General features: G+C 51.9%; 6 protein-coding genes across 6 annotated transcripts; 3 read left to right on the plus strand and 3 right to left on the minus strand.

The window, feature by feature from the left end:
• Positions 1-897: 897 nt before the first annotated feature.
• Positions 898-2,160, minus strand: GUITHDRAFT_66436 (hypothetical protein; the record flags this gene model as incomplete). The annotated part of the gene is made up of 7 exons (XM_005837921.1): positions 898-1,010; positions 1,059-1,119; positions 1,163-1,276; positions 1,329-1,403; positions 1,454-1,539; positions 1,584-1,987; positions 2,030-2,160. 7 exons carry the CDS (start codon positions 2,158-2,160, stop codon positions 898-900), a joined length of 984 nt encoding a protein of 327 aa, XP_005837978.1.
• Positions 2,161-3,890: 1,730 nt separating this feature from the next.
• Positions 3,891-6,014, minus strand: GUITHDRAFT_103588 (hypothetical protein; the record flags this gene model as incomplete). Its single annotated transcript, XM_005837922.1, has 10 exons — positions 3,891-3,974; positions 4,016-4,082; positions 4,124-4,212; positions 4,262-4,312; positions 4,359-4,418; positions 4,478-4,558; positions 4,669-5,037; positions 5,109-5,336; positions 5,384-5,470; positions 5,580-6,014. 10 exons carry the CDS (start codon positions 6,012-6,014, stop codon positions 3,891-3,893), a joined length of 1,551 nt encoding a protein of 516 aa, XP_005837979.1.
• Positions 6,015-8,646: 2,632 nt separating this feature from the next.
• GUITHDRAFT_66517 (hypothetical protein) lies at positions 8,647-9,870 on the plus strand (the record flags this gene model as incomplete). The annotated part of the gene is made up of 2 exons (XM_005837923.1): positions 8,647-9,048; positions 9,241-9,870. Coding segments are annotated over 2 exons (1,032 nt in total), but the record flags the coding sequence as incomplete, so codon positions are not given.
• A 2,867-nt stretch (positions 9,871-12,737) lies between these two features.
• Positions 12,738-14,411, plus strand: GUITHDRAFT_85274 (hypothetical protein; the record flags this gene model as incomplete). The annotated part of the gene is made up of 5 exons (XM_005837924.1): positions 12,738-12,804; positions 13,263-13,405; positions 13,448-13,529; positions 13,577-14,019; positions 14,067-14,411. Exons 2-5 carry the CDS (start codon positions 13,280-13,282, stop codon positions 14,409-14,411), a joined length of 996 nt encoding a protein of 331 aa, XP_005837981.1. The 5' UTR covers positions 12,738-12,804; positions 13,263-13,279.
• Positions 14,412-14,936: 525 nt separating this feature from the next.
• GUITHDRAFT_103591 (hypothetical protein) lies at positions 14,937-17,835 on the minus strand (the record flags this gene model as incomplete). Its single annotated transcript, XM_005837925.1, has 3 exons — positions 14,937-16,276; positions 16,338-17,518; positions 17,612-17,835. The coding sequence occupies 3 exons, from the start codon at positions 17,833-17,835 to the stop codon at positions 14,937-14,939; spliced, it is 2,745 nt and encodes a 914-aa protein (XP_005837982.1).
• A 2,380-nt stretch (positions 17,836-20,215) lies between these two features.
• On the plus strand, positions 20,216-22,947 carry GUITHDRAFT_103592 (hypothetical protein; the record flags this gene model as incomplete). The annotated part of the gene is made up of 5 exons (XM_005837926.1): positions 20,216-20,473; positions 20,611-20,688; positions 20,737-21,170; positions 21,388-21,652; positions 21,772-22,947. The coding sequence occupies 5 exons, from the start codon at positions 20,216-20,218 to the stop codon at positions 22,945-22,947; spliced, it is 2,211 nt and encodes a 736-aa protein (XP_005837983.1).
• Between the last annotated feature and the right edge of the window lie 92 nt (positions 22,948-23,039).

A 23,039-nucleotide genomic window follows, 5' to 3' on the forward strand; every position in this document is an offset into this window, starting at 1 on the left:
TGTGGGTGTGCCAGTATGGCCATCCCTGTGCAGGAGAAGTCACTGCCAATGACAAGGTAAGCTCAATAGAAAGGTCCTGCCTAGTGTCTGGCTTTGACTCAAGTGAAACAGGAAAGAACTTTTTTGAGGGATGACCAAGCCTTCTGCTTTGTGTTCAATGAGATCAGGTATGTTCAAGGAGTAGCGAGATAGTTGGTCGTTGTCATGGTTACAGGGGAGGTGGGGGGGGGGCGGGGAGAACTTAAAGCAGTTCACTGACCTTACCGCAGTGAAACTTTCCGCCCATGGGGAATTAAGTCAGATCTCGCACTATGAGATAGAGGAGATGAAGAGATAGGATGACAAGTAGAGACTCTTCGGATGGGGGGGGGGGGGGGGGGGTGAGGTTCTGGAGGAGGGGACACGAGCTTGGAGCTTGACGAATGGAGTGGACTGCTTGACATGCAGGAGAAAGCAGCATGACTGTGTCGAGCATCTCAGCTGGAACACAAGTCAGCAACCCTCACTTGAAAACTTGACAATATCGCCTAATCGTCGATTTTTGGTGTCAATTATCGTTATGTTTCCATGCCGAGAATTTGGTTACCGCGGCAGATTGAATAAGCACAGAGGGCTTTCCTCTCTTGTTTGTTGAAGATCTTGTTTGTACTTTAGTTCTCTGGTCGGACTCAACTTTGGAAGCTTTGCACCGGGGTATTGAATGACCGTGCCATTTTTACATTTAACAACGTTAGTTTCACATTCAATTGCGTTAGTTTCACATTTAACATGATTAGTTTCACATTCCATTAGCCTTACTTTCACATCCAACATTGTTAGTTTCACATTCAACTGTGTTATTTCTACGAAATACAAAGTGAAAAAATTCCGAAGTTAAGTACCATCACAGTCTGATCTTCATCTCATTAGTCGCTCCCTCAACAGACGGATAGTGTCAACGCTTGTCCTGCAGCACCCCCCGATCATCGTGGCCCCGTTTGCCCTCCATGAATCTGAGAGTTTGCAGAAGTCTGCCAACCCATCATTCCTCGCAACCTGACAAGAAATTTACTCCTCACCTTCATCGTCCATGGCCGTCCCTGGTACCCACTCCCTCCTCGCGGTGTCGAACTTCTCTCCCTGACCATCAAGTCAAGAACCCGACGTAGCCGTCGCTCGTCACCTTGTTGGGATACACCACAAGCGGAAGGTCACAATAAGCTCTCATGGTGCTCAGAATCTTCTCAACATGCCGAGGATGAACGCAATTCACTCCCACGGAAACGAGAAGCCTGGTCTGCAGGCCCCTCAGCCCCCCTCCAGCACAGGCGGCAACCCACCGATGGTACTCTGGACGCCACGAACTTGGCGAACTCTTCAACGGATTCATCGCTGGACAGCGTCTCGTCATCTTTGCAGCACACCTGGAGCAGCGGGAGTCAGATGGCCTCGTCCAGCTAGAGTTGAGCAGCACCGAGATCCAGGCCGGGATGTTGGTGGCGAGGATTTGAGGGTCGTTAAGAACATCGATGATGGCCTCAACTTCCATCATGTTGGGGACTAGGAGAAGATGAGTGACGAGCTACACGCAGCAAACAGCTCACTTGTCTCGAATGCAAACACGTCAGGAGCTTCTTCTGCAAACAACTTGAGCCTCTCCAGGTGAAACCCCCTGAGCTCTTCCGGCGTGATCCCGTAACTGCTACCGGTGTACTCGGACCCATCTGCCAGGCTTGCGGCATAGCATCCCACACTCGCTCCTGCGAAAGGTTTGATCCTCCCCGCCGAGCTCCCGTCCTTGACCATTTGCTCCCACGCCTCGTTTCTCGCTTCTTTGATAAGCTGGATGCTGAACCTGAGCAGACGCTTCCCCTCTTCTTCGCTCATGCCCGCCCGCTTGAACCCCTCAACAGTACCTTGATACGACGCAGAAACCACGACATCAGCGCCCGCGAGGAAGAACGCGACATGCGTCTTCTTGATCATGGCGGGGTTGTCGCACAGGAGCCTGAAGGACGTGAGTCGCATGAGAGGATCTGCGCATGGTCACCTTGCCGACCACAAGTGACCGGACAGGTCAACTCCTTCTCGCTCCATCTGAGTCGCTTGCCCGCCATCGAGCACAAAGGGCCTCGTCTTGTCCCCAATGGCGCTCACAAACCTGGTGAAGTTGTCCGCCATGGCCTCCGCAACATCTTCAGTGCTCGATCACATTAAATTGTGATTGCTGTCCTCTGCAAAACCTATCTGATCAATTCTGAGGCCGGCTGGGATGACGCTCCAGCCCTCACCTCCTCCTTCGCCCCGCCCCCTCCATCCCTCCCCCCTCTTTTTTTTTTGTTTTTGCCCCCCCCCCCCCTTCTCCGCACCTGCCTCCTGCTCTTCTGCTGCTCTCCTCCCCTCTTAGCTTCTCCTCTCCCTCGGAGACATTCGGCGCCATGCGTGCTCATGGTCAAACCGTACACAGGGCGTCGCACTTTCAACCTGCATTGGTGCTGCTCATTCTTACCTCTTCCTTCCTCTCGCTTGAGGGGGCCGAAGCATCTTCTGCATGTCCGACTTCTTGCGACTCTCGTAGCATCTACAGCAGCCATTCTCGCGTCTCCTCCCCCTCGTCGCGTGTGATTCCTCTCCGTCCGTTACGCGGAGGCTTCAGCCCAGGCCATGGTGGCTGTGTGGTAGGAGTGCCCAATGAATGGAGCGGAAGAAACATCGGTGAGGCTTCGATGTATCTAGAACTCGAACTCATTGACAAGCAGGGCCAACGCAGCGCACAGTGAATCACTATCACTCGACGCTAAAGCCAGCGACCAAACCTCTGGTGGCCCCGGCTTGACCTTAATGCCCCGCGTCTTGTAACGCCTGTCTCTTGTTGTAGGTGCGATGGTTTCTTGATTGCTCACGTCCTGTGGCCGACAAGGTGAGCAAGGATTGCATCGCAGAGGGTGAGCAAGGATTGCATCGCAGAGCTCAACGTGCTGCAGGTACTGGACGTGTCGGACCTCGAGAGGTATCTGCGAGAGAACATCAAAGTGCAAGGCAAGACTGGACACTTGGTTCCCTTTGCTTCTTCTTCACACTTGTTCGCTCAAACATGTCTTCCAGGCGTCCAAAAGGGACGGCGGTCAGCCTTTCGTCACGATTCGCACAGACAAGAGGAACCGCATCATTGTTCAGGTGTCATGTGGCGTTTGGCAGCACTGGACTCCATTCACCTTGCTACTCAGGCTTTCATCCCTCTCTCAAAACGATACTTGAAGTATCTTTGCAAGAACTATCTGCAGAAGACTGGAACACGAGACTTCATGTGCGTCTTCCTCCTGCCCATGTTCCGCTCTCACCATCCTTCCAGCTGGTGTGTGGCTAGCGGAAAGTTCACATATCAGTTTCGCTACTACAACTTCGAAGGCAAGACTTAGCATCGTCCGAGCTTGAGCTTCTACTTATCCTATCACAGAGATCAAGGCTACAGCGCAAGCTACTTCCTTCCATCAGGACGATCAAAGGTGAGGTGTAATTTCTGTTTCTTCTTTGCTCACTTTGAATGATCCCAAGCGACGTCATTGGAGGAGACCAAGACGAAGCAAGAGAGGAGGCTGAGCAGGTCCCTGAGGTCATCGAACCGGCAGCAGCTGGAGAAGATCCCATTGTCGAGAAGGATGCTCCAGCTGAGCATGCGGAGTGAAGTGAAAGGAACAAAACATATGAAGCTTATGTAAGCGTCAGGATGAGAATAGAAAGGAAGACTTGGATCACTACGATAATCACTGCCTTGATCATGGTCCAACTATCGGCAACAGCAGCAACAGCAGCAACGACAACGGAAGAGTCCATTAGAACGCTAGGTTGCATACAATAACTCATTCTGAATCGTTCGATTATTATGATTCCATTTGAGGAATTTTCTACTATCAAATTCCCTTGCCTTCTCCCTGTGCTTCCTGCAATCGAGCAACCGTGTCCCCGAACAGATAGAGTTGGAGAAGCAGGATGACCTGCTGTCTCGTCAGATCCATCCACAACCTTGCGCTCTCACCTTGAGCTTGCTGCCATCCGACAGCACGTCTTGCATCTCTTCCAGCGTGTTGCACTCCATCAGCCTCCTGCGGCACGTCAGCTCGAGCTCTCCCACAGCTCCTCTCACTTCTCGCGGAAAGAGATGATGGATGCAGCTATGACAGGGACCAGCAGCAGCGAGTCCCACGCAAGGATGCGGTCCCAGACGGTCAGCACCTGACGCTTTGAGTGAGGAGACAAGGAGAGTCTGCCAAGGAGAGAGGACCTGATCGACATCCAGGTAACCCGCAAACACGAAAACAATCCAGTTGAAGGCCTGGAGGGTGAGTCAAGCAAGGCAGAAGCACCAGGGGAGAAGAGACCAGCTTGAGGGGATGAACACCCTTGCTAAGGATGTGATGGTAGAGTAGAGTGTTGGTCTCCTGCCAGCTCCTTCAGCCACACCCTCCCCTGGCTACCTCGCTTCCCTCGAGCCCATCACCTGCAGGAGAGACTCAAATTGTCTGGCCAGCTGCATGATGTCTCCGGTGTCTGAGGTCACGGTATGCAAACGGCAGCAGTACTGCGAGATAAGAATGAGATGGCGAGTGCTGAGAGGGGGAGCGAAACAATTGGACTGGGGGGAAGCAAGGGAAATGACGACAAGAAGAGAGAAGTAGATGGATACAAGACCTGGGCATACAAGCTCCTGAAGACGTAATAAAGCTCTGTGGTGTTGATGTATTGGTAGCACAGCGGTGTGGCATACATGACGATGCCGCGAAAGGGGACTATGCCACATGGCGGGAAGACCGCAGACTCTCTCTGCTGCTCATCCAAGAACTTCTCGTTGGCTTGCGATCGAACGGCAGCATTTTTGACAAGCCAAGAGTCTCGAGAGAATAGAGCCATCGTCTCTGACAAAGTCTCTTCGAATACGAAGTAGTCGTCGTCATTGGATGTGATGGTCACATCCAGTCTGAAGAGTTCGTCTGTCACAAGGTCCCACTGCCGAAGACTCGTTTGCAGCTGCTCGATATAGACTTGTTCTTGATCTTCTATCTGTTCGCATCGGGTCAACAACGTATAATCTAGGGAACATGGTGAAGGGATAGCAACGAAGGAGGATGTACCGAGACATTGAGAATGGTCTTCCAGACGGCAGGTCGTAGAGCTTGCGGTATTCCTCTCTTGGCAAGATGTCTGAGCATGGGTATGTATCCTATCTCAAGAGCTCGCTTGATGGCCTTCACTCTCTCTTCCAGCAGCTGGGGACGTTGCTCATCATCCACTCCAAGATGTCGTCCCGTTGACGGGTCGAGCTCCTTGAAGACTTCACGCGTTTGATCAAGATCCTTGACCTGGCAGCAGCAGGTGAGCACAGTGAGGGTGTCAGAGAATCTGATACCTCAAGCTCCACCTTGATCAGTCCCCAGTCTGGGATAGAATTCTTGATCCCCATTGGTTGATTATTCTGATTGACGATATTTGACAACTTTCGGAAAGAAAAATCAGGAGAATCGGGAAGCAAATTGGCGATAGCGAGTGAGATACTGGTGAAAGGTGCATACAGTAGGAAGGAAGGACAGGAATCAAGGGTATACCACGTCGAGAAGGTCGTTGTCGTCATATACAAACCTGATGGCTTGATCGTCGGTGGGTAACTTTGGTGGCTCATCTTTATGCAATCTCTGTAGGGGCACATCAAGTTCCGCTGCCATCGCATCAAGTTCTTGTCTTATTCTCTTCTCCCACTTCAACTTCGCTCGTTCGACAAAGTCCAGCTTGTCGGCGACGTACGTTTCTGAAGCGGACAGTCCAGGTGAAGGAAAGAGAGCATGTTTCGGCGCGGTTCTGTGCAGGTTGTAGATGACATTTTTCAAGCGAACGCCCATCCCCGTCTCTTCTAGTATCCCTTCGACTTCTGAAGCGATGGCTGCCATCCCCTTGAGGCCGTTTCCATGGTTATTCGTTGCCCGCCTCACCAGTTCCTCTTTCACTCTCCGTTTGATTGCCCAGACTTCAGCATTGCCCGTCATTGCTCTCTCTATCGAAGCAACAAGTTCTTCTCTTCTCCTCGAGCCTCCGGCTCCTCCTGTCTCTGACCCTCCCCCCCCCGCCCCTCCACCATCCTCTAGCCTCATCACCCCGTCAACATCGCTCCAATCGATCGTTATTACCCCCACCCCTAACTTCCCTGACTCTCCCACACAAAATCACCCCTCCTTGTTCGAATTCGTCACGTCAGTCGGGGCGGCCCGGGCCGGAATCGTTCTGATCCGAGTCGGACGCCGGGCGGCCGGTACTACCGGGTACGGACGGTCACCGCTCTCGGCGACCCGGCCCGGCCCTGACCGAGTCCGAGGCTCCGAGGCTCAGTAGTTATTAGTGCCTAAAGTAACGGAAATTGAATTCTCAGCCCCAGATGGATCGAGTCGAGTTCAACCCCCGGTGCAGTCCTTCTCACGCTCGGACGGTCCGATGACAGATGTCACAATGTTGAACTTAACGAGCCATGATATGACTTAGTCAATAGTACCGTGGCAAGAGTTCGATTCGCCGTACCAATAGATCTTGTAATGAAAGAGTTAGTATAACTTCGGAGACGGTGTCGATGCCAATACTACGGAGTCTCAGTAAATGACCGATGAAAGAACATTTGATAGCCTAGCATCAAAGTTACTCAAAAATAAGTTAAAAATCAGTACGAGGACAATCAGACAATTAGTTTTGATACCAATAGATCTGGGAATGAAAGAGTTATCATTAGTACAAGAGTTTTGATACCAATAGAGTCTCAGTAAAAGTATAGAGTTTCGATACTTAAAATGAAAGAGTTAGTATACCAATAGATCTTATAATGAAAGAGTTAGTATGGAATTTCGGTACCAATAGATCTTATAATGAAAGAGTTAGTATAGAGTTTCGCCAAAACATCTTATAATGAAAGAGTTAGTATGGAGTCTTATAATCATTGTAATGAAAGACTTAGTTTAGAGTCTTATAATCATTGTAATGCAAGAGTTAGTATAGAGTCTTATAATCATTGTAATGCAAGAGTTAGTATAGAGTCTTATAATCATTGTAATGAAAGACTTAGTATAGAGTCTTATAATCATTGTAATGAAAGACTTAGTATAGAGTCTTATAATCATTGTAATGAAAGAGTTAGTATTGCATGATCACAGGACTTCCTTGCTCGTAACTACCGGCGGGACAATCAACCATGCTACCTTTCCATTGAGTCCCTCTATCTTCTCCTCTCTTCTTCTCTCCCTCCCCCTTCTCCCAGAATCTCTCCGCCTCTCCCACTCCTTGTACACTCCAACAGGCTTCCACCTCCCCACCCTTCCCTATCTCTTCTTGCAACTTGAAACTAAGCTCGTGAAATTGTCATCTTGTTTTACTCAGTTCCCTCAGTCTTGGCTGTATCGTTACTTGCTCTACAACACTTCCCAATAGTTTTCCGCTTCTTCTCTCTGCATCCTTTGTCTGAACTCGATGAATCAGCTAGCTCTCACCCTCCTCGCCCTTACCCTGGGGTTTGCGGTGCCAGGAGTACAAGGAGATTTCCCAATGTCATGTGGGGGATGTCTGTTCACAATTTCGAGCGATGGAGTCTTGGGGAGGGAGGGTAGTTGTGTCAGCGACTGTTCATCTCTCTATCTACATGGTTGGACTCAACCTCTGCGAGCAATTCCAGCTGGGGCCTTTGCTGGCCTCACAAGCCTGCAGACTCTAGATCTATCTTGGAACTGGCTTGTCAGCCTCCCACCTGCAGTGTTTTCCGGTCTAAGCAGTCTGCAGTCCTTGATCCTACACTCTAACCAGCTGGAGAATCTCCCAGCTGAGATCTTCTTCAATCTCACTAGTCTCCAATCCGTGGATCTTTCCTGGAATCAGCTCAGGAATGTGTCGTCAAATGTCTTCACCAACCTCACATGCCTGAAGTCTATAGATCTTTCGTATAATGCGCGGATCAGTATACCTGCTGGAGTCTTCGACGGGTTGAGCAGCTTGACATCATTGCGCCTCTCCCAGGTGCAGCTGTCTCGCATACCTGCAGGGTTGCTCTCGATCAGCAGCCTGCAGACTCTAGACCTCTCCAGCAACCAGCTCGACTCTCCCTCTGCTGGAGCTCTCGCCGGCCTCTTGAGCCTGCAATCCCTTGATCTCTCCTCGAACCAGCTAACGTCTCTTTCTGCTGGGTTTTTTGACGGGCTCGGAGGCTTACAGGAATTGTACCTTCAGCAGAATCGTTTTGAAAGCTTTGCTGCGGGAGCCTTCAATGGTCTGAGCACCTTAACTAACTTAGATGTTTCCTCAAACAAGCTCACCAGCGTCCCTTCTGGGATTCTCAGCCTCACAACCTTGCGCAATCTAGACTTGTCGTACAACCAGCTTCCGCTCCTCTCTGCAAGGAAGTTCAGCTCGCTTACCCAATTGCAGAACCTGAAGCTACAATCGAACAGCCTGACTGGGTTGGCTGTCGATGCCTTCGTAGGCCTTGCTAGTCTGCAGAGTTTATACCTCTCAGGGAACCAGTTGACAAGCTTATCAACTGAAAACTTCGCAGCGCTGAACGGATTGACAACTCTGGATCTGTCATCCAATCAACTTATCAGCGTCTCTCCTGCAGTCTTTGCTAACCTAACCAGCTTAAATTTCCTGATGCTTCAACAGAACCAGCTCGTCAGCCTATCTCTTGGGGTCTTCGCCAACCTAACCAGCTTATCATTTCTGGACCTCTCCTCGAACAAGCTGACGAGCCTGCCTGCTGGGATCTTTGCTGGCCTGACCAGCTTGGGGTCTCTATCGATCAATTCAAACCAGCTGACGAGCCTGCCTGCTGGGATCTTTGCTGGCCTGACCAGCTTATGGTCTCTATCGATCAATTCAAACCAGCTGACGAGCCTGCCTGCTGGGATCTTTGCTGGCCTGACCAGCTTGGGGTCTCTATCGATCAATTCAAACCAGCTGACGAGCCTGCCTGCTGGGATCTTTGCTGGCCTGACCAGCTTGTCGACTCTGGACCTCTCCTCCAACAAGCTGACGAGCCTGCCTGCTGGGATCGTTGCTGATTTGGTAAGCCTACGGACTCTGTCGCTCTACTCAAACAACCTCGACAGCCTCATACCTGAAAATTTCGCAAACCTGACCAGCTTGTCGACTCTGGACCTCTCTGGGAACAAGCTGACGAGCCTGCCTGCTGGAGCATTTCAAAACCTAGGCAGACTTATGTATCTATCACTCTACTCAAACCAGCTCGCGAGCATATCAGCTGGGGCTTTTGCGGGTCTGAGCAGCCTACCGTCTCTGGACCTCTCTGGGAACAAGCTGACGAGCCTGCCTGCTGGGACCTTCGACGGGCTCAGCAGCCTGACGTATCTATCCCTCAGCAACAACGAGCTGGCAAGCCTGCCTGCTGGAGTCTTCGCCAACCTGAGCAAGGTAACGACTCTATCGCTCTACTCAAACCAGCTCGCGAGCATATCAGCTGGGGCTTTTGCGGGTCTGAGCAGCCTACCGTCTCTGGACCTCTCTGGGAACAAGCTGACGAGCCTGCCTGCTGGGACCTTCGACGGGCTCAGCAGCCTGACGTATCTATCCCTCAGCAACAACGAGCTGGCAAGCCTGCCTGCTGGAGTCTTCGCCAACCTGAGCAAGGTAACGACTCTATCGCTCTACTCAAACCAGCTCGCGAGCATATCAGCTGGGGCTTTTGCGGGTCTGAGCAGCCTACCGTCTCTGGACCTCTCTGGGAACAAGCTGACGAGCCTGCCTGCTGGGACCTTCGACGGGCTCAGCAGCCTGACGTATCTATCCCTCAGCAACAACGAGCTGGCAAGCCTGCCTGCTGGAGTCTTCGCCAACCTGAGCAAGGTAACGACTCTTTCGCTCTACTCAAACCAGCTCGCGAGCATATCAGCTGGGGCTTTTGCGGGTCTGAGCAGCCTACCGTCTCTGGACCTCTCTGGGAACAAGCTGACGAGCCTGCCTGCTGGGACCTTCGACGGGCTCAGCAGCCTGACGTATCTATCCCTCAGCAACAACGAGCTGGCAAGCCTGCCTGCTGGATGCTTGATGGGCTTGATCAACCTGACGTCTCTTTCGCTCAAACGCAATCAGCTCGCGAGCATTTCGACCGGCGCATTCTCTGGTCTCAGGGCTGTGTCGTCATCATGGCTTCCATCCACCCGTCAGCTCGCGAGCATATCAGCTGGAGTCATGACTACCGTGTCACACCTGCAATCGCTTGATCTCTCCTGGAACAAGCTGACGAGCCTGCCTGCTGCATTTCTTGCTGAGCTTTCACACCTGCAGACCCTGGACCTCTCTCTGAACCAGCTCACCAGCCTCCCAGCTGTCTCGAGCCTCAGAAGCTTGCAGTCCCTCTACCTCCAGTATGATCAGATCTCTACCATCCTACCAGAAGCCTTTGACAACTTGACAAAGCTCGAACAGGTGTCACTGCACGGCAACCCGCTGCTATGCTACTATCCCACTTGGCCTCTCACCATTATCAGCATGGATTCAAGATTACGCAGCTGCTACGACACCTACCCTTCCACGACTCCGCCTGTAGTTCAGTCATCTGCAACTCAGCCTAATGGGTTCTTAACTGTACCGTCATGGTTCTTCAACGGCACGACTCCACCACCAGGTTACGGCAAGGTTTACAGCTCTTTTCACGTGAGTCCTGTGCTGTATGGAGTAGTGGCCGCTGCCGTCGCGTTTATCTCAGGCATCGCCTTTCTGGCAAGGTGGCGAGCCAAGAGGAGGAAGATTGAGCTCACCCGGTCCATCATCTCCGCCAGTCGTCTGCAGTCATCCAAGTCGTCAGGGGTCAGCCAGTGGGACGTTGAGCGAGCAGTGGTAGAGTCGAATGCAGAGCCTGGGATCCAAGCTGAGTGTGACATGGAGGCAGCATGGGACGAGGTCCCGCAAGACTCGGACGGGGAGGAGGTCCTGCAAGACTCGGACGGGGAGGAGGTCCTGCAAGACTCGGACGGGGAGGAGGTCCTGCAAGACTCGGACGGGAAGCGTGCGGGCAAAAGACGGACCAGGCTGACGCAGCGCGAGCTCTTCTACTGGCCCAGGCTCAAGCCATCCGAGGGCGATTCCACAGGGACAGTCGGAGATACTGGAGGTGAGGGAGACGATGAGTTGGATGGCAGCGGCTTCTCAAAAGTGCTGAGAGCGTGGATGACAAGGGAGCACAAGCCACCAACTACCCGGAGGTAAGTTTGACTAGCTGCTGTGCTGTAGCTGCTCAAGTTGCTCACCGCAGGTCCGACCAGTCGCTCACCATCAAGATGGAGCTCGGTATCCTTTCCTCGTGTGTGCAGGACTCGCACGCACATTTCGAGCCGTTGGAGATAGTGCGGGAAGTTCGCTTCGACAGTAACGGTAGTTCAATGCAAGACACGGACACCAGACGTAGTCAGGACGTGTCAGAGCTGATCGTAGAGCAAGGCGCAGGAGATGCGGGGACGCCAGGCAGGCCCATGGCTGTTGGTCAGGACAGAGAGAGCGAGAGCTGTATGCAAGAAGAGGAAGAGCGACTTGCGCCGCTGGGAGAAAGGTGAGCGCGTCATGGCGAGTCACTAGAGTAATGGTCGCGCAGCTTCCTCGGGGGGTCAAGGGCTGAGGAGCGTAAGGAGACGGCAGGCTGCAGGGCCTGTTGCTTCAGGCTCCCGCCAGCATGTCGGCCTGAAACGCTTCGTTGAGATGACAAGTTTGGGCAGCTCTGACTAGCAAGCCCAGTGGAAGAGGAACATGGTGCGGTCATGGAGGAGAACAAGGTGTGTGTGGGAAGGATGGGAGGGAGGGAAGTGAGCGATGGCATAGCAGGAGGTCGATAGGAGGGAGTAAGGGTCGCATTAGGTGACTCATTCGTGTGAACAAGTTTGAGATGCAGTGTAGGCATCGATGATTGATTGAACTGCATCACGAACAACATGTTGAAAACAACTTCAATAACACTTGCAATGAAATTCTATGTACAGCCATTTTCATCATGCTTCTCTCTATCGTCATAATCCATTCTAATCACCATCTATATCTTCCATCTGTCGTCATTATTTTCCTCTTCATCTCCATGTCACCATCTCTATCATTGTCGTAATCATCCTCACCTCCATCATTATGGTCTCCAACTGCATCATCCTTGTCGTCATCATGATTCTTCTATGATCTTCGCTGTCATTCCTTTCATGGTCTTCATCCCTCTTCAGTTATCGTCTTCATCTCCATCATAATCATCATCTCCATCCTCCTCCTCCTCTGCTCTTCATAATGATCATCTCAATCCTCCTCCTCCTCTGCTCATCACAATTATCATCTCATCATCGTCATCATCTTATCATCTCATCATCGTCATCGTCTTATCATCTCGTCGTCATCATCGTCATCATCACCATACTCATCTACGATATTTGAATTTCGAGTTCGTAGCTGTACTAAACCCTGCCCGGCCGAAAATTCAAACGAGCAAGTAGGGGTGGGAGTACACAGAGGGTGGGTGGGGGGTTGCAAAGTTGGGGTATAGAGGGCGTCGAATAGTCAAAAGGGGGCAGGGGGGTTTTGTGACCGCTTGCAGTACCCTTATTTGAATATGTCTTTCGCCTATTGTTGTAGGGTCATGGTGGTCCATTTGAATCACAGGGATCCATCATGACAATCGGGGTCGCCAAGGTACGATGGTAGGTCTGATAGGGGTGGGTCTCCTTTTGAAAGCAGTAGAGGACCGGGGGGTGGGGAACCGCGCTAAAGCCCGTCCATGGCGGGAGGGTCAGCGTGAGCTGCGGCAGATCGAAGGAGGAGAAGGTGAGGCAAGAGGAGGTGTAAATCAGGGTCTTGAGACAACAAGGACGAAGCTTGTGCTGAGAAAGGGTATCGATGTTACGCCTCGTACACGAGTGACTAGAGTTGGATTGAAGTCCGTCATGGGAGGGTTTGGGTGTGTGAAGAAAACTTTTCTTGCAAGGTTGTGCGGTGAGAGATAGAAGAGAGAATGAGAATGAACACACAATGCATTCAGAATATTCACGAGCAGGAATCTTCTCCCTCCTTGGTTTGTTATCGAGTGTCATCAGCAAAGAAGGGTTGGCAAGTTGTATTTTTTGAATCCTGGAACCCTCGCGTTCATATGTAACTTCAAAGGCCAAGAATAGGAGGACGGAAGTAATAATCTTAGAGAGATGATCATGTTCTTGTTATACGACAACTTGTTTCAGCCCCGAGATAATTTCTGAATCTGATTGAATCGCTTTGTTTTCCTGCAGAGTTGCAAGAATTCCTGATGATGGCTGACGAATCACAGTCAAGAAACGCAATGACCAACTCATCCCTCCTCAAGAGAAACCGATCGGCTCTTGTAGACATCACCAACACCATCACCACAAGGTCACGAGCAGCGAAGGAGCAGGTGAATGATCTCGTCTTTGTGCGACGAATTGACAGGGTTCAGTCCAAGGTGAGCGTGGCAACGAGGGAGGAAGTGAAGGAGATTTTAGCGAGAGATGATATGGTCATGTCACCGAATGTTTGCGGTAGGGAACTTTCTTCGAGATTGAACTTCTTAGTCACCCCTGCTCAGATTCTTCGCTCTTGGATGATACCGAAACTACAATGCGCAATTCTGATTTGGTCATTGCTCATGATCAATCCAACAGGAACAACACCGATGGCTGTGGGGAATATGCTATCGAGATCTTCGAGCATCTGATCAACACGGAGAGGAGGCTGAGCCCTTCCTTTAACTACATGGAGCAAGTCCAGCACGATATCAACCCAACTATGCGAGGCATCCTCATCGACTGGCTTGTGGAGGTTGCAGAAGAGTACAAGCTTTCATCGGAGAATCTCTTCCTCTCTACCAACTACGTGGACAGATTCTTGTCAGTCATGCCTGTCCTTCGCTCCAAGCTTCAGCTGGTGGGAGTGACGTGCATGCTGATCGCATCAAAGTATGAAGAGATCAATGCTCCTCAAGTAGAAGACTTCGTCTATATCACCGACAGCACGTACTCAGCCCAGGAGGTAACTTAGAGTGGCTTGATCTCTGCTTCTTCTAAGTGTCCTTGCAGGTGCTACAGATGGAAGTTGTGATTCTGCATGCGTTGAAGTTCAACCTCACAGCCGTTACCCCACACAATTTCCTTACAAGACTTTGCAGCCTCCTCAATCATGACCAGCAGACCAAACACTTGTGCGAGTACTTGACGGAGATCACGATTCAAGAGTTTCAGTACCTCAAGTATCGACCGAGTGTCATCGCTGCAAGTGCTGTCTGTCTGGGTATGCATACGGTACCCTTAGCCCTGTCCTCTCTGCTCCTCATAACTCCTGTCGCAGCTCCGCAAAGACTCGCTCCATCCCATGTTCCTGCAAGTCCTTTCCATGTGGCGCATAGAGCTTGGCGAGCTCGCTGAATGCGTGCGAGAGCTGCACGGTACTCACGTCCGGATAGCCAACAAGACGAGGACGCTGCAGGCGTCCAGCGACAAGTTCGCGCACAGCAAACTGTGAGCGTGGATGATGAGAGTGATGATGCATCTGGAGGAAACGGGAGAAGGAAGGATGTGACTTGGAAGAAGGGCGAGGGAGGGTTGGAGGGGTGGTGGGGAGGATGTGCCATGTGACTGCCCTCTTGTCACGTTTCCTCTATGTTGATCCTACTGACGTTGGGCAGATCTCGGGCGAGCAGCATTCCTCCACAGCCCAGCTTACCGGCCATGCTGGATCATCTCTAGACCAACCTCTAGCGTATACTACACTCATCGAGCTCGACAAGGCGGCAGGCCCGCCTCCTCTCGTCAGATGACAGCCTTAGCCTACGGTGCACGCTCGTCTCGTGCTGGAAGTGGCTCTCCACCACCTCTGCCATACTATTCAAATTTAATGATGACAGTGCAGTGACAATGAAACACTAATGCGCTGAACCGAGTGACTCCCGTCTACTTACGAAGAAGGGGCTTCCCAAGCCGCTGGGACGCCATGACCGTTCCTCGCTGCACCTTCTGACACGGATCAAGAGCTGCAAGCGCGCAGCTTGTGGCCATACTCTCCGATTGAAGCACTTCTGGCGAGCTTGGAAGCCCGTCATCAACTTCAAAATTCATGGGAGTCCGCGCGCCTGAAGCAGTCGACGCCAAGCTAGCCTCTGTGTAGTTCTCCTCCGAGTCAGAACCATTATGGTTGACCAGCAACCCGCCTTGGTACAAGCCGCCGTTGCTTCCACCTGAAGGCTGAGCCCACCGTTCAAACAGCCGAGAGCCCGTGGTACCAGAATGGGCCGAGAGACCTCCCACAAATGGAACAGCCCCGAACGAATTGTTGGAACCTGCGAATGGCATGTTTCCTTGAAATGCCGAGTACGGCACAAACGAACTTCCGGGGTCAGATGTGGCTGGTATTTGATCTAACGAGGTAGCAATAGCCATGACATGCTCAATGCTTGTCAGCGGGTTGAGCGCGAATGACTCCACGTCGACTTCTTCCTCTGAAAAAACTCCTTTGCTTTGCGGCTGCCACCTTGGGTGTCCATTTCCGTTTGACAACGGCACATGCGAAGGTGTACTTGTATGTATCGGCACCTGAGGCTTGTGAATTTGAGGCTGTGCTTTAGGCTGCTGCACGATTTGTGGCTGAGAACGCAGCTGCGTCTGGGGCTGGGGCTGGGGCTGGGGCTGGGCTGGGCTTGGGGCTTGGGCCGGAGCCGATGCACGAGCTGGAACACGAGTCTGAACTTGTGCTTGAGCATGTGCTGGAGGTTGAGATCGTGTGAGTGCGGGACCTTGATTGAAGTATGCAGAATTGTTCTCAGCCTTTGAAGCTGGCGCAACTGACTGGTAGCCATTCGAATGATTTGAAGCCACCGTTTGGGTCGGCATGGTGGAAGAAACGTCAACCTTACCAGCCAATATTGCCTGTACGCGCAATTGTCGTTGGACGGGGTTGAGGGAGTTGTCACGCATGATCGCAGCTATCTGCTGCTTCTTGGCATACTCAACCCCACCTTCTTTCTCCTCCTCTTCGACCATTGCTTGTCTAGCAGCCTCTTCTTCTGCCTTCCTTTCGGCTTCCTCTGCCTTACGGCGTTCCTCAGCTTCTAGTTCCAGCTTTCTTTGCTTCTCTGCCTCTTCCTGTGCTTTTCGTCGAGCTTCTGCTTTCTTTCTAGCCTTCTCTTCTTCTTGAGCCTTTTTCTTGGCCTTCTCTTCTTCCTTCTTCTTCTTCTCTTCCTCTTCCGCAGCCTTCTTCGCTGCTTCTTCTGCGGCCTTCTTAGCAGCTTTTGCCTCTACGTTGAAGAAGTCAGTTGACAAGAAAAAGGAATTTGATTTGATCAAATATGAAGATACCTTGTTGCTTCTTTCTCTTTTCAGCTTGCTTTTGCTTCTTTGCTTCTGCCTTCTGATTTTTCTCTTCCTCCTCACGGATAAGATCCTCTTGCAATTGCAACGCCAGTTTCTCATGATAAGCCGGGTGTACGTTGGTAATATACATCCCACACATAGCAAATACTGAGAGCATTTGACGACCCATAGCTTCAAGGCAAGCTCCATCGCAGCTTTGTGGTTTTAGGTGCTTGACCAGCGCTCTCACATTGTCCAGAGCGTCGGATACTTGAGCACGGAAGACATCAACAAAATTGGCGGAGTTGCTCATCCTTATAACGCCTTTGTGAGTGCGGAGCATCACACGAGATGATGCTTTCAATGTCCCAGCAGTCAGCTGATCGACACTGTCATGCCTACTTACAAGAGAACTTAATCCACCCGATGATTCGGGAGTCAATCTTTCGATTCGTAGGACAGTTCCTTCACCACCGCTCACAACTGCAATCCCCGTACAACCAACAAGAGATCTCTTCGCACTGTCTTGCAAGCCGTTGGAGCAGTCATGCGCTGCCTTGAAGATAACATCTGCAGCCAAATAGGTGGCTGGCTGGTCTCGAGAAAACAATCGAGCTTTCACGTTCAGAAGCACCTCATCCATGGTAATCTGCAACAAAGCTCTCTTCTTAGCATCAGGTAAACCTGTCCAAAAATCGCTGAACCCTTTGTGCAAGACGCTGTTTCCACACAGCTTATCCAGTCTTTGCAGCTCGTCCTTCAAGAAAGGCTCGAAGTAGCTTTGAAGAACTCTTTCATAGTACAAGCCGCACAATGATTTCCTGTAAACCCTGTTCACAGGCATATACTCGTGGGTCACCACATGTACTGTAGCCTGGAGAGTAATCTTCCCCTGGTCATCAGCCCATCCCTGAGATACATCATGCAGCTTGCTTAGGTTGATCAGCTTGCTCCAACCCCAGGCACTGTCACGTTTGCCTCGAAATATATCATACCCGGTGTGAGTTGATGTTTTGGAAGGATCCTTATTGACAACAGCAATCTGATAGTGTGCCGTTTGGCTCCATCCAGGCAGTTGTTTGCGATCTACTGCGCACAGAAACACAGAAAGTGTTTTGTCACTTTGACTATCTCCGTAAGGATACATCTCCAGCTTCCATTCGAAGCCCCCGACTTCGAAGACATCACTGCAAACGATATTAGACAGATCCAAAGGATGATATTGATTGTCAACAATCATATTGAAAGTCATGAGAGAATGAGAAACAAACTCGCTCTACCTGAACTGTCGAATTTTGCTGATATCAGCAAGTGAATCTTTATCGGCTGGAGCCGCTGGCAATGCAACAGTCCAGGTAAATTGGCCATAGTGGTTGTTGTTGCCTGCTTCAAAGTTGCACGGATCTCGATCTGGTGCAGGGGACGGAGCGATCTCTTCCTCCTCTTCGTCGTCGTCATGTTCATGATTGCAAGAAGCAGATGCTGCTGCTGGTGCGTTTGACATTGCTTGTTATTCAACCGGAACTGAAATCGCTCCTCTCTGGTCTAACGATCACGAGCATGTCAGAAGAGAGAAAAAAAGTGCCATGCAGAAGAAAACAAAGACATAGGTGTAGAAGTATGTCTGCAGAAGAAACAAAGACATAGGCGTAGAAGTATGTCTATATTAATCCTTGGGAGTTGCTCCGTGAGCCAAAACATTACACAAACAAGGCCTCGAGACCACCGAAGAGGTTTTGGTTGTCTTAAACTGGTTGTGGTTGTCTTAAACTGGACGTGGTTGTCTCAAACTGTTCACCAAGATTTCTCTAATTGCAATACTTCACTCAGATATACTTGACTATACACAACCTGATCATCATCGTTCCAACGCAACGTCCTAAAGCCACAAACCACAACAAAAAGGAAGAAGAACATTAATGTTGCTGCTGGGACTAACGAGGGGAGGCACTTCGAAGCGCAGAGGTTCAGCCCCTAGCCCAATTACAAACAGGGCAGAGGAGGAGGCCACAAGAAACTACCGCTCCACTTCCTCATCCCTCGGCTGTCCCTGCATTGGCAGGCGCCGCTAAAAGCCTATGGTATGGTCGGCATCGACACTAAGGGGGTGGGGGTGGACTCAGATTCCGGGGTAGGTCTGTACAGGGGGTAGGTGTGAGGTGTTGGAAGAGGCCACGATGAGGGGTGGCGGTGCTTCTTTACCAGCGAAGCAATTTATCTCATTCAGGAGGGGTGGTATATAGAGCCTACTGACTGTACCGGTGATGGCTTTTTGAGGGAACGCTAGGGAGGTCGCGAGAAACAGGATGATTTACATGGGTGGGGTGAATGGATCACCGGTCCAACGCTAATTTGGCTGGTCATCAAAGCCACCGGTGCTGAAGATTATCCAGAAATAGTGGGTAGGGTGATACTCTTCACATGCTCATGCACTGGAAACCCCAAGGGTAGGTGGATAAAAGTGATGGGTAGTGGAATCGTTTATCGCCAATGTATAGAGAGAAATAGGGGTATATTCAGGATAAATTAGGGGTAGGGGTGATGATTGATTGAAGTGGCTTGGATCAGGGTGGGTGTAAGACCAATGGACAAGGGGGTCCAATGACCTGTTAGTTGCAGACGGAAGTGATGCACTAGGCAACGAGTAGACCCACCTAGACCCCAGTTTCTTCCTATTTAAGTGAATTATTCTTCGCCTTGTTTTAGAGTTTATGAGTAAACATTTCAGTTAATAATTCCCGTTTTGTTAAAATAATTTTATTTATTTGTTTTGGATTGCATTCACTTGCTAATGAGTAGCATTTGAAACTCAATAAAAAAAACATAGAAGACATCCTGTACTCTACCCGATACCCACCCGTGTCTATCTTCATCACTCTTGACAACCCCTACCATGCCTTTGCCCGGCCTCTTTTCTTCTACCCCCTGGTACCCCCTCACTCTCATCTTACCACCCCTACCTCCGAGACTACCCACCACCCACCTTCAGTTTTCAGTCCAACCGCTTTGCCGCGTACAGCCTTGTGCAGCTGCCGCTATGCTTGTTTGAGTAAATGTACTACTTAACTTTGAGAAATGATTTTACTCACCATGGCGGCGGCACGTATCACACGGCGGCGTTAGTCATCACTGATCATGCCCGGGCCCGGGCCCCGGCCCGGGTCGTACCGTGCAGTGCGCACCTTCACCCTCCGAGGCTCGCGATGATGGCATCTAAACTTCGGCCGCCGTCCGGGTTCCGAGTTCAAGTGTTCAGCCTGGCCGCAGGCCGCACTGATCAAGGGGGGCACGCACTCTCAGTACCGCGCGGCGGGCCCGGCGACCGTACGGTAGTACGGGGCCCGAGTCACTGCCTGACTCAGTGATCGTCCGGTCGGCGAGTCCGAAGTTGATTCGCCTGTGTCTTGAATGGAATCAAAAAGTATTTTTAGATTCTGGTGGTCTCGTAGTACATTTTGGTATGTAGGTACAAAGTATTGTAATCATAAAATGTTTATAAAAAGTCTAACTGCCGGCACAACATGCTGCCCCTCCCTCCCTCCCTCCCTCGCTCCTCGCTCCCTCCCTCCCTCCTCCCTCCCTCCCTCGCTCCTTTGCACCTGCTTCCAATCCTCACACACTCAGTCAGTCCTGTCTTCTGAACTTGGTGTGCGTGCCTGTGCGGCTCGGTTGTCTCATTCGTTGACATTGATGCGGGTCAACACGGATCTCCACATTCCCCCTCTGCAACTGTCCACTTCTTCTCCTCAGCATCTCAATCTCATGAGGCCTTGAGAGTCTGCCTTCTGTTATAAGACAAGTTGCTATGTTTCCATCATTGCTGCTTCTGAAATCTACTGAACATCTTACTTTTGCTCTGCAGATTTTCACGGGTTGGTTGGAACATGGGGGCAGTACACCCGAGCTGGCCAGGCTTGGAAACTTATCTGAATTACTTTGTCCCTGTCAATGCATCAGAGACTGTTCCTCTGTGCGAGAGCGACATCTCACTCGGACCATGTTACAACCTTCCATCGCCCTATCAGAACATATCTCAACAAGCGTTCTTCGGGACGTTCCGTGTGTTCATGTTCTGTGTGACAGTGCAAGTGTGTGCCATCCTGCTGTCGCTGCTGTATGACCTCTTGAAGAAGCTTGTGATGGTGAGCTGAACTACAATCACCACCGACTCCTGCCCCTCTTTGACCGTCTCCTCTTTCTTTTTCTTGCCACGTCCCCGTCCATGCTGCAGCTTGCCGATGAATGTTTGGCTTCCACAACTTGACAGTTTGATCGGCAGAAGATCCAAGTGAGTCTCGGTTCCTTCAAGAACATTGTCTCTTACCCGCATGCCTACACTCTGCCATGGATGATCTTGGTATCTATCGGCAGCATCCCCTCAGCTCGTGGTGATATGGTTGGGCAGGATGCGTTGGAGGTTGTTCTGTCGCTAGTCTCGTTCATCACGTTCATCATCCGATCCTACGATGTACAGGATAGCTACCTGGAAGCCACCAACCTCCTCCTCTGGATTGTCGAGGGCCTCCTCTTCATCCGCTACCTCCTCAGCTGGTCCACTGCTCTTAAGAAGACGCGGCATGTTGTGTCTCTTTGCCAGGTCTTTAGTTTGACCAGCATCTCCTCTGCCTTCGTCGTCCCTTTCCTCACAAGAGGATGGCTGCCTTTCAACTTCCTGCGCGCTGTCACGGTCACCTGGCCCATCCATCGCCTGTTTGAGGAGCTTGACTTCCCCGAGATCTACGAGAATGTCGTACTGAGCATGACGGACTTCGTTGCCATGGTCTTCTCGTTTGCAGGCATCATCTTCATCCTCGAAAACATCGGCAATCCTCCTGGATGGTGAGGCCACCCTTCCTACAACAACCCCCACCTGTTGAGGGTAGCCCGACTTCTCTCCTCCCTCGTCTCCCTCGTTCCGCTCCTTGGCTCCTCCTCCTCCTCCTTCCCCGCTTGTCCCTAGAACCTTCTCTATGAGCCTTGCTCTATCCCTCCTGCCTCTCCTTTTTTCCCCGCCCCTTCGTCCTCCTCCCTCTGCCTTGGCCTCAATCTGCAGCAGGTACGACTCACAGGACACGAGTCTGAGCTTCTTCAAGTCCGTCTGGTATGTCACCGTCACGATCTCTACCGTGGGCTACGGGGACGTCTACCCTATCTCCTTCTTGGGGCGCATAGCAGGCATGCTCTTCATCGTTACCGGCGTGCTCTTCTTCGGGACCAAAACTTCGCAGATCGCGCTCCTGCTACAGGAGTCAGCGCAGGGGCGCGGGAGGTTCTCCAACAGGCGCAAGTCCCACGTCATCCTGACTGGCAAGCTCGACGAGGTGAGGGGAACGATCGAAGAGGAGGAGGAGGGCTGGAGCAGATGGAGCAGGAGCGAGCGCGGGAGGGGCAGGCAGGATAGGTAGGGGAGCAGAAGGAAGGAGCCTGACATGGAGTGCAGGTGAATTTCCGCGACTTCCTGCAAGAATATTTCCACAGAGAGCATGCAGGGCACAGGAAGGCTGGGCTCAAACTCTGCGCGCTCGCTTCATACCTCCTCAAGATCGACCGCGTGGGCAGCAGGAGGAGCCTCCCGCTCAACAAGCTTAGCGTCCTCCAGGGTCACTTCCCCACCGACAAGCATCGCGTGCGAGTGGCGAACGCGGCTGCGATCTTCCTGCTGAGCAAGTCGCACACGACGGAGGACGGAAGAATGGAGGACAAGGAGCAGCTGTTCTGTGCGCTCAAGGCGAAGCTGTGGAGGAGCAGCATTGAGGTCTACACGAACCTGCTGGATCGCAGGAGCTTGCTGCACTCCTCAGGCATCATCGCACTCTGCTCCTCGTCTCTGCGAGACGGGCTCCTCTGCAAGTCCGCCTCCTGCCCCGGCGTCATCCCCCTCGTCGGCAACCTCGTCGTCTCCGCCAACGCCAAGTCGCTCTCAGCAACGGACGTCAGCACGCGCCTGCTGCTGCCGCAGACCTACCTCGACGGGCTCGAGCTTGAGGTCTACGAGGTGATCCTCCCCGACTTACTCCTCGAGCGCACCTTCGGAGATCTCGCCGAGCTTCTCTTCCTTGACCTCGGCATCCTCCTCCTCGCCGTCGACGTTTCTGACGACGACGGAGCTCTCCTGACCTCCAAGGGCTTCCGGAGCCGCCGCAGCCAGTCCCCCGCCTCCCTCCCTCCTGCTGAGGAGGGAACGAGGAGCATTCAGGTCTTCCCCGGGAAGGACTTTGTGGTGGAGAAGAGGAGAGCATACATCATCGCCAAAGAAAACCCCCAGCGTCTCATCGAGGAGCGCGCCATGGCGTCCTCCCGCCTGTCCTCCAGCAGGAAGTCTCAAGTCGCTCCCTTGGTGCAGGACAACCCTCGTTCCCTCAGCGGCAAGTCCTTCGGACATGATGCGCACTCTCTCTCTCCTCCTCCTCCTCCTCCTCGACGCCTCGAACCCTCCCCATCTGTCACGGTTGGAGGCACAAACTTCGGCGAGGAGGAGGCGGGACCAGCATCTGGCGCTGCAGAGAGCAGGAGAGGAGGAGAAGGAGGAGGAGGAGGAGGAGGAGGAGGAGGAGGAGGAGGAGGAGCGAGAAGGAGCAAGAAGCCCCGAGACCATCCCACTGAAGCCTCTTCCTAAGGAGCTGCTCGGACTGCAGCTGAAGAAGGGACAGGGAGCGTTTGAGGGGATGGGGGAGGGGATGCAGATAAAACGAGGTGAGGAGGAAGAGC

The sequence above is a fragment of the Guillardia theta genome (genome assembly GCF_000315625.1).
Source record: "Guillardia theta CCMP2712 unplaced genomic scaffold GUITHscaffold_13, whole genome shotgun sequence".
NCBI lineage: Eukaryota > Cryptophyceae > Pyrenomonadales > Geminigeraceae > Guillardia > Guillardia theta.